General features: G+C 38.9%; 1 protein-coding gene across 14 annotated transcripts in view; it reads right to left on the reverse strand.

Moving 5' to 3' along the window:
• Positions 1 to 18239, reverse strand: part of WDSUB1 (WD repeat, sterile alpha motif and U-box domain containing 1) — a 51526-nt gene that overhangs the window by 16591 nt on the left and 16696 nt on the right. For 13 of the 14 annotated variants that reach the window (XM_055108617.2, XM_055108620.2, XM_063595384.1 and 10 more), the window contains 4 exons: positions 8459 to 8492; positions 6594 to 6634; positions 6407 to 6513; positions 4849 to 5028 (listed from right to left, as the gene is read on the reverse strand). In XM_055108617.2, the coding sequence (XP_054964592.1) occupies positions 4849 to 5028; positions 6407 to 6513; positions 6594 to 6634; positions 8459 to 8492 (362 nt within the window). The remainder of the gene's footprint in view (positions 1 to 4848; positions 5029 to 6406; positions 6514 to 6593; positions 6635 to 8458; positions 8493 to 18239) is intronic. The other variant, XM_063595386.1, reaches the window with a different exon arrangement.

An 18239-nucleotide genomic window follows, 5' to 3' on the forward strand; every position in this document is an offset into this window, starting at 1 on the left:
CTACATGTGTGCTAATACTTACAATGCTTCTAATATTTATAACAGAGAACACAGAAGGCCTAATTCAAAATTCCCCAGAGAAGGTTAAATTGGGCATTATCCTTCTCCAATCCTAACGTCATTTAGAAATGAAGTCAGATCATCTTGCCCTCAGGGAAGCGTTTACTAAACCATATCCCCAGAGCTCTACCGGAACCAAACATCTCCTTTTGTGATTGGGAGTTAAGAATAAGTCTTATACACTTAATTGCTGAGAAAGAAAGGACCCTTACCAGCTAAGGGCTAGTAAACCCTCGGTACCAGTATTGGGCAATATCTGGCTATTACTGACTATAATCCTGAAAAGACATCTTGATGACAAGTTAAAATCACCCAACTCTGGAAATGCTACATCACTGAGAGTTTGATGGAATCTAGACACTAATAACCATCAAATATACAAAACTAAACTAACGGATATAAAAACTCAACCCCAAAAACCTCTGACGAAACAGAAGGTAACGGGGTTCCGGAGTGAGAGCTGGGAAATGACAGCATAGAGCAGAGATGTGGGTACATGAATGAGACAGAGACCTTCCTACGTGTGCCCTTTACTCTCCCAACTTTGTGCTGTAAGTACCGATGCCACAGCAGCCCCAGCTGGAGGCCAGTTACCAAGACAGCACGAGAGCCTGGAATTGAACAAGCACAGACCACCAAGCTGGTCACTGACTCACCTCTCCCCTACCCTGACAGAGAACAACAGAACCAAATGCTGGTTTCTTACGAAGAAAGCTAAAAATCTGCTTTTTAAAAATATATTTTTTAATTTAAAAAATCAAATTTCTACATAGAATGATCAAGAGAAGACACGAAACCTATATTAAGGATGGAAAACACAGCTATAGATACATGAGGAATTTTTAAGAGGGTATGAAGAACAGGATAGAAGCAGTATAGTTTTTAAATTTCTCTGAAAAAACAGCAACCAGATAAACTCAAATTGCATGGACATTTCCAACAAAACAAGGTAGCAAGATATCTTCATGAACCCTACAATATACGTGAGTGAGGACAAGCCAGTAACAGCCATAAAGACCTGTGGTTGGCATCTGTGTAGAAGAAAGCAACAGGACATCTGATGGGCCTGAGCAAATGAGACCCCAGCATGTCCAACAAGTAAGCACTGGAAGGGAGAGTGGGCCAACTTCAGACAGCAGCTGACCAGGGAGGGTTATGCCCTTTCAACAGGGGGTCATTGCACAGTAACTAGATTTGAACAGCCTATTTCACTTTAATCACATATAAACAACAACAAAAAAACTGTAAATGTTCAATTACTTAACAATAAATGCAGTTACATAGGCAACAAGTGAAATCTACGTAACGAATTAATAAGAACCGAAACATGAAACTTTGAAAACCCGACGATACTAAGACAAGTGATGTATTTAAATTACTAGTTTTAATTTTAAATTAGAAAATGATAAAAATGTCTTATGTGCTTTTATGATTTCTTGGAAAGAAGAGCAAATGGAAGAGTGAACCCTTTGAAAAAAATCTTGTTCCCAATTAGGCATCTATGGTTGATAATTATCTGAATTTCATAAATACCAACATGATATACAATAGTTCCTTAGCATTTGTCATTTTAAGTTTCTATCATTTTATCTTCTATAGCAATTCCAAACTCCAAGATACGTAGCAATCTGCCGCATTCCCAAGGCCTAGATATAAACTGAGACCAATGAGTAGCTAGATGGAAGCTGTGTGGCTAGTTAGTAGTAGACTCAACTCGTTGCGTAATATCACATCTAAAAGTGACTTTCCTACTCTTAACCTTTCACACTTTATGCCTTTTGAATGAGATATTAAATGTTATAGTAGTAGTCACAAATTCATAGCAAATGTCTTAAGACATATCCCTCTCAACATCAAGGATCTCTTGAACCTGTACTCTGTCCGGACATTCCTTATCCAAATATAGTTCTAGATATAAGGAATTATTTCCTAACTAAAGCTGTACGTCTATTGTACCCTAGGCTTCCATTAACACAATCCTAGAAAATGACTATTATCCTTGGGTAAAGCTCCAAAGTCAAACATACTCAAGTCTGCAGAAATTTCATTTATTGTGTATTTACAAAAGACCCATTGAAAAAAGATTTGATAAACTGCTCAATTCCTTAAAAATAATTTAAATGTCAAACATAATAGATATACGACTTTGGTCTCAAACCCTCCAATGTACTTTACTGTACAATTAATCAACTTCCTCCATTTGCTGAATGTTAAACTCAGATTTATTCACATTGACATGGCAGCTGTTTTAAACAGTTATATCACAAAGGCAAACGCAGGTAAAACAGATATGCATTAAAAAAGCAAAATTCAATAGCATATATACTCATTGGTTCACCTCAACATATTTGTTTCTAGACCAAATTTAATTCTCTATTAGTGCAATTTACTATTTTGAGGTCTATTTTTCTGAAAATTCAGGACCAAAAGAAATTCATTGTAGCTTACAATACCATTTATAGAAGATTAAAGTTAGCCACTTGATCCTTTATAATGAAGTTTGCAAAAACCTTAAAATACATTAGAATGACATAAAAAATAAATGTTACAGTCAATTTTTACTACTTTATTCTAATTTGTTGAGTTTGCTAGATCTCCATATCTTAAACACAAGCCTAAGAGTCCTTATTTACTAGAGAATGTGCAACATTTTTGTCTCCATTCTTAATGGTTTTTCAAATTCACCTATTAGACCATCACAGAACTTGTTTAAACTGTATTTCAATTTTGGCTTGGGCCTGACACTTCCAAAACCCATTTCACTGAACTTTGAAGTAAAATGATTACTACTGCTAAACCTGAGACTCATCCTTCAAAAACTAATTGAATCATTAATTGATCATTAATTGAATCCTACAAGAATGTCTTATTCTTGGCCAGGCGCAGTGGCTCATGCCTGTAATCCTAGCACATTGGGAGGCCGAGCTGGGAGGGTCACTTAAGGTCAGGAGTTTGAGACCAGCCTGGGCAAAGTAGTGAGACCTCATCTCTACAAATAATTTTAAAAATTAGCCAGGCATGGTGACACATGCCTGTGGTTCCAGCTACTCACGAGGCCGAGGCAGGAGGATCACTTGAGCCTAGGAGGTTGAAGCTGCAGTGAGGCATGACCATGCCAGAGGACTCCAGCCTGGGCAACAGAGGGAGACCCTGTCTCAAACAAAAAACTAGAATGCCTGATTTACCTAGTTATAAAAATAGAATTGTATTTCTATTGTTTCTATATGCTTTTCTTATGTTTTCAAACATCCTTTGTTGAATCTGAAATTATTTCATATTGTAAAGTAATTCTACTTGATAAGGTACCCTTAAGATTGTGAGAGATTAACAAGAAATTAAGATGCTAAATTTGTGAGTTTTTTTTAAAAACAAAGCCCCTACTCTATTACCTACTCTCAGAAGAAAGAGGAAGTTGAAAGGAAATATTTTATTACAGAGAGATGCTGGGTGCAGTGGCTCATGCCCATAATCCCAACACTTTGGGAGGCCAAGGCTGGAGGACTGCTTGACCCCAGCAGTTTAAGACCAGCCTGGGCAATAGAGAGACCTCATCTCTACAAAAATTTGTAAAAATAAGCTGGGCGTGGTAGCATGTGCATGTGGTCCCAATTACTTGGGAGGCTGAGACAGGAAGACCACTTGAGCCTGGGAGGTCGAGGCTGTAGTGAGCTGTGACCGCACCACTGCACTCCAGCCTGGGCAACAGAGTGAGACCCTCCTATCTCTTCCCCCACCCTGCCACCCCCACACAAAAAGAGATAGAAAAGTGACTGTACTTGGCCAGGCACGGTGGCTCAGGTCTGTAATCCCAGCACTTTGGGAGGCTGAGGCAGGCGGATCACAAGGTCAGGAGATCAAGACCATCCTGGCTAACATGGTGAAACCCTGTCTTTACTAAAACTATAAAAAATTAGCCAGGCATGGTGGCAGGCACCTGTAGTCCCAGCTACTCGGGAGGCTGAGGCAGAAGAATGGTGTGAACCTGGGAGGCGGAGCTTGCAGTGAACCGAGATCGCGCCACTGCACACCGGCCTGGGTGACAGAGCAAGACTCCATCTCAAAAATAAATAAATAAAATAAATTAAATTAAATTAAATTAAGAAAAGTGACTGTACTCAAGTATAGCCTGAGTATAGTACAAAACCACTTATGTGTTTTCACAAAATCATTCTGTTAACTCCTTAAAAGGCCATAGGCTTCCAAGAGATTTAAATAGGCTCACGTACTATGTTTACTATGTAAGGAAAGTAAAATACTTATAATACTATACTTTAAAATGGTTTTCTATAACAAAGATTTTTAGTTATTTCACTCTTCATTAGTAATAAATCTCAACATGAATATCTTATTTCCTGAGCTTTCTGGTTAACTAAAATTTTACTATAGCATATTAGTAATAGTGTCTGGCAATTATGTTTATTAGAGCATGATATCAAAACTTGTTTTTGGTAAAGATCTAGTACCCAGAATACATAAACAACTCTTACAAAGTCAACAATAAAAAGACAACCCAGTTTAAAAATGGGCAATGGATCTGAACAGACATTTCTCCAAAGAAGATATATAAATGGCAAATAAGCACATGAAAGATGCATGTCATTAGGTAAATGAAAATCAAAACCATAATGAAATTCCACTTCACAACTGCTAGGATGGCCATAATCAAGAAGATGGGTCATTAGTGTAGTGCCAGAACATTAAGAAGAAACCATTAATGCAACAAAATCCAACTGCAGAGTAATTTGGTAAAAGTTGTTTTGAAGATTGCCTATCTTTCACTAAGCTTACCAATTTTCAAATCATCAGCCAGACTTTCTTTTGTAAGATTCAACAGTTCTTTTCCATCGATGTTATTCATCTTGAAAATACCAACAAGATCTTTTAAATCTTGTGCACAAAGCCATGTTGAGACATCCTCCTCTGACCAATCTTCGGTAAATTGCTTCAGCTGATGTTCTGTGCTCCTTGCTTAAAATAAACAAACAGGTAAGTGAGATAACAAAAAAGTATTTCCTTTATAAACATTCTCACTTTGAATTAAAAGTAAATGAAATTTCCTTAAATCTGTGTTCTATAGCTAGGTACAGTGGCTCATGCCTATAATCCTAGCTTCTCAAGTGGCTGAGGCAGGAGGATCACTTGAAGTCAGGAGTTCAAGACCGGCCTAAGTAACATAGGGAGACCAGTCTCAAAAAAAAAAAAAAAAATTGTTTTACCACTTTAACTTGCTTTTGGATCATTTTCTTTTTCACATCAGGGAAACAATTTTTTATTATATAAAATTCATACCAGCAAAGGTATTCTATTTGCTCCATCATCTGCATATCAGCACCAATATTTAGATAATTCTGACAGTGATAAAAATAAAACTCCTAAATTATGTGCCAATGTCGCTTGATGCCAAAATAAAACCAACAAAATACAACGATAATTTCGATTTTGTCCTGAGGTTATATTTACCTGAAAAATTAGTATGGAGTATAAACAAATAACTTACAAACCATGGGAGGAGTGGGACACATGAATGTGCACTGAAAGCATTTACCAACAGCTTTAACACAGCCCAGCCACTTCAACACTGGCTTCTCTAAAATTATTATTATTTTAGAGATGAGTTCTCACTCCCTTGCCCAGGCTGAAGTACAGTGGCGTGTTCTCAGCTCACTGCAGCCTCATGACCTCCTGGGCTCAGGTGATCCTTCCCACCTCAGCATCCCAAGTAGCTGGGGCCACAAGTGCACACCCCCATGTGTGGCTAATTTTTGTCTTTTTTGTAGAGATGGGGTTTCACCATGTTGCCCAAGCTAATCTCAGACTCCTGGGCTCACGCAATCCATCCACCTCAGCCTCCCAAAGTGCTGGGATTATAAGTGTGAGCCACCATGCCAGGCCAAACTATTTTTAAATGACATTAAATTTGGATGTATACTTTATATTGATAAAAGCAACGTGAATAACCTGTCAAATGATTTACTAACTTTTTTTTTTTTTTGAGATGGAGTTTCACTCTTGTCGCCCAGGCTGGAGAGCAATGGCACGATCTCAGGTCACTGTAACCTCCGCCTCCCAGGTTCAAGCGATTCTCCTGCCTCAGCCTCCCGAGTAGCGGGGATTATAAGCATGCACCATCACGCTGAGCTACTTTTTTGTATTTTTAGTAGAGACAGGGTTTCACCATGTTGGCCAGGCTGGTCTCGAACTTCTGACCTCAAGTGATACACCCACCTTGGCCTCCCAAAGTGCTGGGATTACAGGTGTGAGCCACGGTGCCCAGCCCGATTTACTAACTTTCTGACCCTAATGGTGAGTGGGGTTGAAATGAGTGAAAAATGATGTCCTTACTAACCTTGGCAAAGTGTTTCCAGGTCAAATTGCCAGATGTTCACTGTTTTGTCCATTGAACCAGTAGCAAGTAAAAGGGTATTAGGTGCAAAAGCACAAGTTGTGACATACCTAGTTAATAAAAACAACTATTATGTATCTTCTGACTAATTTTTAAATTATATTAATACAAAGTGAGGTTAAGTTCAGACCTGGTGTGCTGAGTCAATCTGTGAAGTATATTCTCAGTATTCTGAAAAACAATAAAAACAGCTTTAAATTTACTCAAGTAAGAGTAAAGTTACTGATGAAGACTCATTTGACATAAATGGGTTGTATACTAAGTGGATATATTAATATTTATTAGTAACTAACATAAGTTGAAACTTTACTCAATGAATAGCAGAAACAGCATCTGTAACAGCATTCTCAGGTACTTACTTCACTTTTTGTCAATTATCGGCATTATTGTCTGCTAGCCACCTCCTTAGAAATTTTTAGTACAGTAGACCCTTGGCATTTGCTCATCTGTTTGAACCTACTAATAGTAACCTAAACATCTATTATCTGAAATAATTCATATTTTTGACTATGGCATTTGACTTGTATACATTGCAGGACCAGTGAGTAGAAATTAGTCCCTTGGCCGGGTGCAGTGGCTCACACCTATAATCCCAGCACGTCGGGAGGCCGAGGCAGGTGGATCACTTGAGCTCAGGAGTTTGAGACCAGCCTGGCCAACACGGTGAAACCCCATCCCTATTAAAAATATAAAATATTAGCTGGCATGGTGGCACGTGCCTGTAGTCCCAGCTACTTGGGAGGCTAAGGCAGGAGAATTGCTTGAACCCGGGAGGCAGAGGTTGCAGTGAGCCAAGATCGCACCACTGCACTACGGCCTGGGCAAAGGAGCAAGAGTCTGTCTCAAAAAAACAAATAAATAAATTAGTCCCTTAGAGTACACTAAGGTGTCCATCTAACATTTTAGGTGTATTTAAGTGGGACTCATACATATTTTACAGAGACAATTTAGTGTTATAATTGTTTTTGAGAATGTAAAATCTCATGAAACGTTCATGAGAAATATTAAAGATTTACCTCACCTAGCTTGAGTATTCTTTCCCATTTCCTGCCAGAACACTCAGTGACTCGAACTTCTGTGTGGAAGACTAGCTTACATCACTTGCTTAACTCGCTACCCTTTGATTACTTATATCTCCATTTATTTGCTGGCATAGCTACAGCATTAGGAGGCTCCACTCAACATTTTCTTCTTTTGGACAATATTTTTTTCAACTACTTTATTTTTGAGACAGGGTCTCACTCTGTTGCCCAGGCTGGAGTGCAGTGGCACAATCTCAGCTCACTGCAACCTCCACCTCTGGGGTTCAAGCCATCCTCTTGCCTCAGACTCCCAAGTAGCTGGGACTACAGGGACGCGCCACCACGGTCAGCTAAGTTTTTGTATTTTTGGTAGAGATGAGGTTTCACCATGTTGGCCAGGCTGGTCTTAAACTCCTGGACTCAAGCCATCTGCCTGCTTCAGCCTCCTGACATGCTGGGATTACAGGTGTGAGCCACTGCACCCGGCCACAACTTGGTCTTTACCCACACATGGATCAGTAAAAAACTCCCATTTTCCAAGTCCATGATAACCTATCCTTTCTTATGCCTCTCTCTAAATCCAGCTAGGACTCTAAGAATGGTAGGTCACTTTCAACCATATTCACCAAAAACCCTAGGGTAAACATTCATCCTTTGCTATTATGGAAGCCTGGTGTAAAAGTTTAATAATTGATTGTATGTGATGTTTTGAACACTGGTGCTCTTTAAATATGTATAGTTTATGATCACATTTAAAATCTATCCATCTTAAAATCATTACTGAAATATTTAAGGGCTTGTTGCAGAACCAATATCTTACTTGCATAACTATTTTAGCATTTGTGAAAATATTTATGTTCTTAGTCATACTAAACAGAAAAAATATATACTTTTTCTACCAGGCCTAACTTGAAGTTCAGTAGTCTAATAAACATAACTTTCATAGATCACCACAAGATTTTTAAATACTTACAGTATCATATACTATGACAGACTTATCCACTGACCTTAAAAGAAAATAAATTATAGGTGAAAAGTTCTATAAAAACAAAGTACAGCATTTATGTAATTAGTATTTTTAAGTAATTTTAGTAACTTTTCTAGAAAAGACAGATATTAACATACATTTAGAATGCAATCCTTTTGTTCATATGCATGAAAACTTTAATTCAAAAAACTACACGTGGCCAGGCGCAGTGGCTCACGCCTGTAATCCCAGCACTTTGGGAGGCTGATTCGAGCGGATCATGAGGTCAGGAGTTTGAGACCAGCCTGGCCAACATGGTGAAACCCATGTCTACTAAAAATACAGAAAAAAATTATCCGGGCATGGTGGCGTACACCTGTAATCCCATCTCCTTGGTAAGCTGAGGCAAGAGGATGGCCTGAACCTGGGAGGTGGAGGTTACAATGAGCCAAGATCATGCCACTGTACTCCAGCCTGGGTGGCAAAGTGAGACTCTATCTCAAAAAAAACAACATGCCATATATAAAATTTAGAAAATTATAAGCTTTATTAAAACAATAGTATATACTATTTACGCTACATGACCATGAACAGAACAAGCATCTCTGATATATAAATAAAACACGACTCTATAACAAGTTAGTAACTGAATGGGAAAAACCACAAGGAAAAGCTATTATTTGCTACTTAGTTTTGTTTCAGATAGCACTATTCTTTACCATTGATAAGGCGTGCCTTAAATGCTAATCAATGTATATATGTTTTGATTATGATCCATTTTTGAAAATTATAATTCTAAACTTGATGTTGACTACATGATTCCTTGTAATGGTATAAAAATTAAAAGCAGACATCTGGGGTTATGCTAGCAAAGAAAAAGAACATCACACACACAAAAATACAACATTATAACAAAATGAGTAATTTAAAACAATGGATAAATATGCCTCTATCTGGCATTTCTACCCCCCTTGGAAACAGGCTTTTATGCCAGAACAATATACACTACAAGGTGAAAAAACATCTGCAATACAAGTGGTACCACACTCTGCAGAACATTAATATTTGTACTTATTAAGGGAGCTGATCACAGTCTGACCACAGGATTCACACCTATTAGCTTAAAATTCCTTGTTCAGTAGACCCTCCAATGTTGATGATGGATACTGACTACAGAATCTTTGTCATAAGTTCAAAACAGAAATTATACTTTAAAAGTTCAAAGATATAAAATGAAACACAAGAACTTGGGAAGCATATACTGTCAGCCCTCCATATCCACAGGTTTCCTATCTGTGAATTCAACCATGAATCAAAATATTCAAGAAAAACATAATAAATTGAAATAGGAAAAAAATAACAAAAACTAATACAAATAAAAATACTGCAAAACTATTTACATAGCCCGTACATTGTATTAGGTATTATAAGTAATCTAGAGATGATTTAAAGTATATGGATAATGTGTGTAGGTTACATGCAAATATCACACCATTTTATATAAGGGACTTGAGCATCCACAGGTTTTGGTATCCAAGGTAGCAGTCCTGGACCCAATCCCCTGCAGATACCAACGGACAACTGTAATGCATTCCAGATGCAAAAAGAATTATAGCTTTCAATGTTAAACTGCATCCAAAATACAGTGAGAAATAGTATTGAGAGCTAACACTACGTGAGTATGTATATGATGGACATAATTTACAGACACTTTTATTTAGTCCTAAGTTCTTCAAGGTACAAGTTCTTATTTGTGAAATATCTGAAATTCTTAGGCCAAATTCTGCTATTTTGAGCATCCTTAAAACACACACACAACTAAAGAGTGATGTCAGCAAGATGGCAGAGTATAACTTCCCATGCTTGTCCCCTCACAGGGACATCAATTTGAAAAAGTATCCACACACACACAAAAATACTTTCATAACAGCTAAGGAAACCAGGTCTCCAGCTATAGCTACATGGCTGGGGGTCAGAAGCATGTTAAATATTACTTTTCAAGATTATATGATGAGATGAAAGGAAAACTGGTCAACTGAAACTCATATATATATATTTTAAATAAATGAACTGGTCATTGGGTGAACTGGCTTTTGGTTAATTGACCTAGAGCCCAGTTCTGCTTAAGCCTGACTTTTCTAAAGGGATAATTAGCCAAAATTTCATCTGGAGCTGGCTAGAGCCCAGCCATGCTAAGCTTACAAAGAAAATGGTTCTCTCATCTGGTCCCCATTACACTGTCTCAAATAAAATCCTCATTGGTACCACAAATCAAAAACAAAACCCCAAAATTAAAAAGAAATCCCACTTTCCTAGACTACCACCAGAGACAATTCAAACCAACTCATCACTTAATAAGCAGGATTATCCTTAGTGATCTCTATGAGCATTGGATTGGGAAGACAGAAATCAGTGCGACAAGCAAGAGTCCACATATGGGAATGGCAAGCAGTAAGGCTGAAAACACAGCCCCGAACAAAAATACAAAGCACCCTGAGTGTCTGCCCAAGGAATCTGGACGATTTCACAGGCCACAGCTAGCCATGAGGGCAGTGGAATAAGTTCACTTGCTGATGAGGTATAAAAAGGAATTTGAGAAGCGCAAGGCCAAACATGAATAAACCAGTAGGAGACCACTGAATCCATGAAAAAAAAAAAAAAAAAACGAAAATTATAAACACATGAACAGACCTGCAGGCTCTGGAAGAAAGGATTTTAAACTCACTTCCTATTCTCTTTAGTTTAACTAATGATGATTCCAAGGAAGATGCAATAGGATTTGATAATTCATTAGATTTTGAGGAAGGTAAATTAGGGTTAGGGAAAAATAACAGAAGTTTTCAATATTTTGAGATTTGAGTTTGAGAGATCAGGAGAATAAAAGCCAACTTACACAGACACAAAATAGTTTGAAACTACTGAAGCAATAAAAACCCTCAAAACATTCCCTAAATTGAAGCCAAATCAACAACCACTAAACAAAAAATCCAACTGTTTGGTGTCCCTGGTTATGTATTTTCTTCCTGCTATAGTTCGTCCCCCAAATTTTCAGTACATACATTCTGCCACAATCTGCCCTGTCATCTTTCCCCCAGTTTCCTCATGAGGCAGGTATTCAACCCTTTGATACTCCATTCCTACAGTTTTGTGGTGCTCTAAAACCTCAGCTCTGCTCACTCAAGAATACAAGAGAAACCCATCAATTATATCTAGACAGCTACTGGACAACATCAACAACACATAGCTATGTGCTTGACATGGACGTGGTGTAATCACAGACTCCTCGAGATCCGTGACATCGCAGTGACCCATCTCAAAACTAACTTTGTACAATGGCCAAAAAACTAATCAAATACAATCACTAGCAATTATTTCCTGAGCCCAAGTATGTTGCTAACATTTAAAGATTTTACACTTCAGTATTTTAATTTTAAATGTATTTATGTTTCTTCTCATTTAGAAAGGATTTGCAGTCTCTTACAAAGATAGAGCAAAAACAAAAGTTACGTGAAGAACCTGAAGGGGAAGAGAACGTAAGAATGAGGTGAGGGGAGAGAATGAAGGTGAAGATTAATATAGATTAATATCAAAAACACGTGTCATAGGTCCAGTCCACTTTGCCAAAGAAAGGTTGCATGTTTGATTCTGAGCTTCTTCAGTAGCAATGCAAAAAGGAAATATGACCAGTTATGCAATGTAAAATAGAAACACAAACCCAATGCTTGGGGAAAAAGGACATGAAGCCCTCAGACTGAGACCTGACAGGACCACTTTCCCCAAGGCCTTTAGAGGAGGATGCTATGAAACATAAACCGAGTCCTCGACAACTCTTCCTGAATGAAAATAAGTTTCAAAGAGCTGTTCTGTAATGCTGCTTACTGTAAGCTAATGGCTAATAGCTCAATTCAGAAAAATGGGGTAAAATACGTTATATAATTGGTGTTCTGGATTACATAAATTATATCTATTATTTTATGTACTATTTAATATATATGTATTGAGCAGTGATGTCCCAAACATAATAAATGCTTTATCTGCATTTTCTTAATCTTCATAACAATGTTATGAGGAAAGTGCTATTACATTCTCCATTTTATAGTCAGAACATGAAGCTGGGAGAAGACACGGAACCAGAACTTGTTCAAGGTCCTGCAGCTAGTTAAGTGGCAAGGCTGGGGTTAAAACCCAGTTCTGTGTAATTCTAAAACCCATGTTTTTTAATATTATGCTTGCTAAAATATCTTCCCCCAATGTATCAAAATTGATTCAACACAGGCACATACTCTGATGATTTCAGCCTAAAAACTTGAAAAGTGATGGTGTGGCTATTCAAATTTCACTAAAGCTCTTAGAAGACATCTACTTTCAAGCAATCTAGCATCTGATAACCCTCCGTGATACACAGATGGCAACGTGTCCTTTTCAGTTACTAAATAAACTTACTTGTTCAACAGGACTATTAGCAATATTGTAGAGAAAAAACATGATTTGCATTTTGGGAAAGATAACGTGAAGCCTTCTTCAGCTAGTCATCGCTGAGCAAGAGGGGGCTGTTCATGAAAGCACTCCTAACTCGTGACAATAAACTCTATCATTTACTTACAAAATAGATAAAATATAAACAACTGTCTTGTTGGGGAGAGGAGAAACCTATTTCCCACCCCTTCTGGGGTAAGATTCTTGGCCTCTTTCCTCCCTCTCATGCCTAGCGGAAAATGACAGATAACTGGAGAGTGTGGGGCAAGCGCTGGGCCATGGAGCTGAGCCCCTTCTGGATTTTCTCTTTTTTCTGATCTGCACTGGCAGGGGAAGACTGCAGTGGTCCATGCTGCCCAAAAGCAGGTGGGCAAGTGGGTTGCCGATCAAAAGTCATGTTACCCAGTCCCATATTGCCCTCTCATTGGTTTTCAACTCAAGAAAAGGAAAAGGGCCAGGCGCAGTGGCTCACACTTCTAATCACAGCACTTTGGGAGGCTGAGGTAGGCGGATCACCTGAGGTCAGGAGTTCGAGACCAGCCTGGCCAACATGGTGAAACCCTGTCTCTACTAAAAATACAAAAATTAGCCAGGCATGGTCGCGGGCGCCTGTAATCCCAGCTACTTGGGAGGCTGACGCAGGAGAATCACTTGAACCTGGAAGGCAGAGGTTGCAGTGAGCTGAGATCGCACCATTGCAGTCCAGACTGGGTAACAAGAGCGAAACTCCATCTCAAAAAAAAAATAAATAAAACAACAACAACAACAACAAAAAAAAAAAAACAACTCCTAACTGACTGGGCCTGGTTGCACACACCTATAGTTCCAGCTACTTGAGAGGCTGAAGTGGGATGACTCTTTGAGCCCAGGAAGTCAAGGCTCCAGTGAGCCACTCCAGCCTGGGTAATGGAGTGAGGCCTTATCTCTAAAGCAAACACACACACCACACACACACACACACTCACTCTCTTTTCTTCCTTTCTGTCTCTCACACACAACTGTGGGCATTTTAAAAACTCATTTCCAAGGAATCCTAAACTCTGAGACCTTCTGGAAACAGGCAGACTTTATTTGAATTACAAAGACTGACCCGGCTAGGTGTGGTGACTCATGCCTATAATCCCAACACTTTGGGAGGCCAAGGTGGGAGGATCACTTGAGCCCAGGAATGAGATCCCTGACTCTACAAAAAATACAAAAATTAGCCAAGCATGGTGGCCTGCAAGTGTAGTCCCAGCTACTCAGGAGGCTGAGGTGGGAGGATCACTTGAGGCCAGGAGGTCAGGGCTGCAGTAAGCCATGATAGTGCCATCACACTCCAGCCTGGGTGACAGAGGAGACCCTGTCCCAAAAAAAAGACTGACTCTTCCTGTTTTAACAGCGGCTGATATATATAATGTTTGTTGTATCTGGCTAGATCAAGAGAAGTAGGGTGGAACAAAAGACAAATTCTGCTAAGGGGCTGGAGCAAAGTTATTAGGGGACAGAAGTGGAGAAAGACCAAGGGAAAAACCTCTTGCGTATTTTGCTACAGGACCTGTAATGCCATCACAGCTCTGAGGGCTGGTGGAATATGTGAAGCAGATGTGAAAATCCAGCTGTCTTCTGCTATGCCAGACATTGAAAAGATCTTCAAAAATGTAGAACAATGCCACTCTTTTCACTATTTATTTTTTCCTCAAAAAGCTAATATGCAATAATCTATTGCTTTTAAATGAATTTAAAATATTTCAGAATATTCTCGATTGTATTTTCTAGTATTATAAATAGTGATAGATGTAACCCATATAAGTGAAAGCTCTTTAGGGTAATAACTTTTAAGAGTGTCAAGGAATCTTACTTTTTTTTTGAGACAGAGTCTTGCTCTGTCGCCCAGGCTGGAGTGCGGTGGCACGATCTGGACTCACCGCAAGCTCCGCCTCCCGGGTTCACGCCATTCTCCTGCCTCAGCCTCCCGAGTAGCTGGGACTACAGGCGCCCGCCACAACGCCCGGCTAATTTTTTGTATTTTTAGTACAGATGGGGTTTCACCATGTTAGCCAGGATGGTCTTGATCTCCTGACCTCATGATCCGCCCGCCTCGGCCTCCCAAAGTGCTGGGATTACAGGCGTGAGCCACCGCGCCCGGCCAAGGAATCTTACTTTTAAGAATGTCAAGGAATCTTAAGACCAAAAAGTATAAGAACCACTGACCTAAATCATGATTCAATTCTTCACTTCTCTATTCTGACCTATAACCACATTCTGTTGTCCACTCACTTTTCATTTCTAGCCACTTATATTCATCTCTAGACACTAGTCTCCTATAGCTAGGCTTTGCATGTTAGAATTGCTTTACAAGTTTCAGAAGTTCTCCTAAATTTAATATATAAGGTTTGAACAAGTTCTAACACCATCCTAGGTTCTCAGGGGTTTTTTTGTTGTTTTTTGTTTTGAGTCAGGGTTTCACTCTGTTGCCTAGGCTGGAGTTTAGTGGCACGATTGTGGCTCACTGCAGCCTCCACTGCCTAGGCTCAAGTGATCCTCCCACCTCAGCCTCCTGAGGAGCTAGGACCACAGGTGCAAGCCACCATGCTTGGCTAACTTTTTTATTGTTTGTAGAGACCAGGTCTTCCTATGTTGCCCAGACTGGTCTCAAACTCCTGGGCGCAAGTGATCCTCCTGCCTCAGCCTCCCAAAGTGGTGGGATTACAGGCATGAGCCACCATGCCCGGTCCATCCTAGGTTCTCTGTTATCTCTACAATCTGTTTTTCTGGCCTCATTTCTCCTTATTTATTTGAATGTTTATTATACATTTTGATCTACTCAAGAATTTCCTGCCTCCTGGAATGCTCTTTCTGTTCCTCAATCTTCCCATATCTGCATAGAAATCCTATACTGCCTTTTCCAAGGCCACCCCTATCTATGCCGTACACACCTTCATTAGTACACCTCTTTTTTCTTTCTTCTTTTTTTTTAAAGAGACAAGTTCTGACTTTGTTGCCCAGGCTGGAGGGCAGTGGCATGATCATAGGTTGCTGCAGCCTCAAACTCCTGGGCTCAGGGGATTCTCCTGCCTCAGCCTCCCAAGTAGCTAAGACTACAGGCACACACCCCTATGCCCAGCTAATTTCTTTAATTTTTTTTTGTAGGGACTGGGTCTCACTGTGTTGTCCGGGCTGGTCTCAAACTCCTGGCCTCAAGTGATCCTTCTGCTTTGACCTCTCAAAGTGTTGGAATAACAGGCATGAGCTCCACACCCAGCCCTTAGTACACAATTCTGACCTACAACCACATTCTGCTGTCCATTCACTTTTCATCTCTAGCCACTTATATTCATATACAGCCTCCTTTTATCCTACTCACTTTTTTTCAGTCTCCCTCTTTCCCATACATATTCATTCTATCTTATCATTGACTTTTAGTCACAAATAGAATCTATCATTAACTAATTGACCTATTTTTATCTACTAAGTATGATTTAAATATGCCTGTCAATTCTTCTAAAAACTAAATGTTTATTAAGTTTATTAATTTACATTTCTCATTCATTTGCCTGTATATTTGTCCAAATAAACTAGAAATATTCAGAAAAATATTTGAATGTGACCTTGAGCAACACCATATACCCAAAAGCACTTGATAATGTAAACTTCCATTTATCCAGAATGATTGGGAAAGACACATTTCCATAAATACAATGTTAACTAAGACACACATATATACAAACTGGCAAAGAATTATACCGCTATAAAATGAACTTAAAACAATACTGAGTATCACTTAACACTTCCTCCATGACTCAGAGGATAAGTACATGTCAGGGTCTTGCAGTGTTATTAGTTCATCACTATGAACATCAACTACTAAATAGAAAAGAGGGGACTTAAAATGTCTTCAAGAGCACAAACACTGTCTTATACTTCCTTTTCTATGCCCTACTCCAACTGGCAGAGAGCTGGGCACATAATCATTCTGCCAGCTAACCTGTCCCCTAACACAGCAGACAGAGTTCAACTTTATTTGTTTAAACTTTCCAATGATTTAAATTCTAGGTCAAAAGACAATTACTATAAATACTTTTTGATGATGAATAATCTTCATCTTGAGAGATCAAACAGCCACATCTACAATAATGACAACAACATAACTAGTAATTTGGCTGTTTGGCAAGAATTGGAGCATATGGAAAAAAAGAACCATCAGCCTTAGTCCAGACATTCTAAATGGAGGTTAGGAGCCTAAATATCTTAGCTGGAATGAAAGCTGCTATGAAGAGCCATAAATGTGGGTCAGAATGCTATGACCTGTGAGATCAGACAGGAAAGTTTTAGAAAATCTAATGGCAAGGAGAAAATATACAAAAGTATTCAAAAGGAAAAGAGTATAAAGTAATTGAATCATGCAACGATGTTCCAGCCCATTGCCTAACAGAATAAAGCTTTGAAAAATAAAAGCCAAGGTTGACAATTTCAACACAGAACTGGAAATCATAAAAAGTGACACCACTGAAAAAAATTGCCAAATAGGAATTCTAGGACCAAAAAATAAAATAAGCAAAATTAAGAATTCAATGGACCAGTTTAATATATTAGCTGAAGAAAGGAAAGGGAAAACCATCCAGAATGAAGCACAGGAAACAGGAAAAAACAAACAAACAAAAAAAAAACAGAAGCATAAATACAAAAGAGAGAATAAAGTTTACAGTGAGGTGTAATGTGCCTTTAACTGGAATCCCAGAATTAGAGGACAGAAAGAAAGGAACAGAGGCAATATTTGAAGAGATAATAAATAAGAATTTTCCAAAAGTGGTAAAATATCTTTCCACAGATTTTTTTTTTTTTTTTTTTTTTTTGAGATGGAGTCTTGCTCTGTCACCCAGGCTGGAGTGCAGTGGTGTGATCTCAGCTCACTGCAACCTCCACCTCTTGGGTTCAAGCAACTCTCCTGCCTCAGCCTCCTGAGTAGCTGAAATTACAGGTGCCCACCATCATGCCTGGCTAATTTTTGTATTTTTAGTAGAGATGAGGTTTCACCATGTTAGCCAGGCTGGTCTTGAACTCCTGAGCTCAAGTGATAGGCCTGCCTCTGCCTCCCAAAGTGCTGGGATTACAGGCATGAACCACCACGCCCTGCCCAACATCATTCCAAGGATTTAAGAAGTTCAATGAATTCCAAGCAAACTAAATAGGAAACTCATATGTAGATACAAAGTGGATGTGCAAAAACCTCAAAACAGAAAATTTCATGAGCAGCCAGAGAAAAACACATGAATTACATCCAAAGGAACAACAGTTAGAATGAAACTAACTTTTCTATAGCAATACACAA

The sequence above is a fragment of the Pan paniscus genome, chromosome 13 (assembly GCF_029289425.2).
Source record: "Pan paniscus chromosome 13, NHGRI_mPanPan1-v2.0_pri, whole genome shotgun sequence".
NCBI lineage: Eukaryota > Metazoa > Chordata > Mammalia > Primates > Hominidae > Pan > Pan paniscus.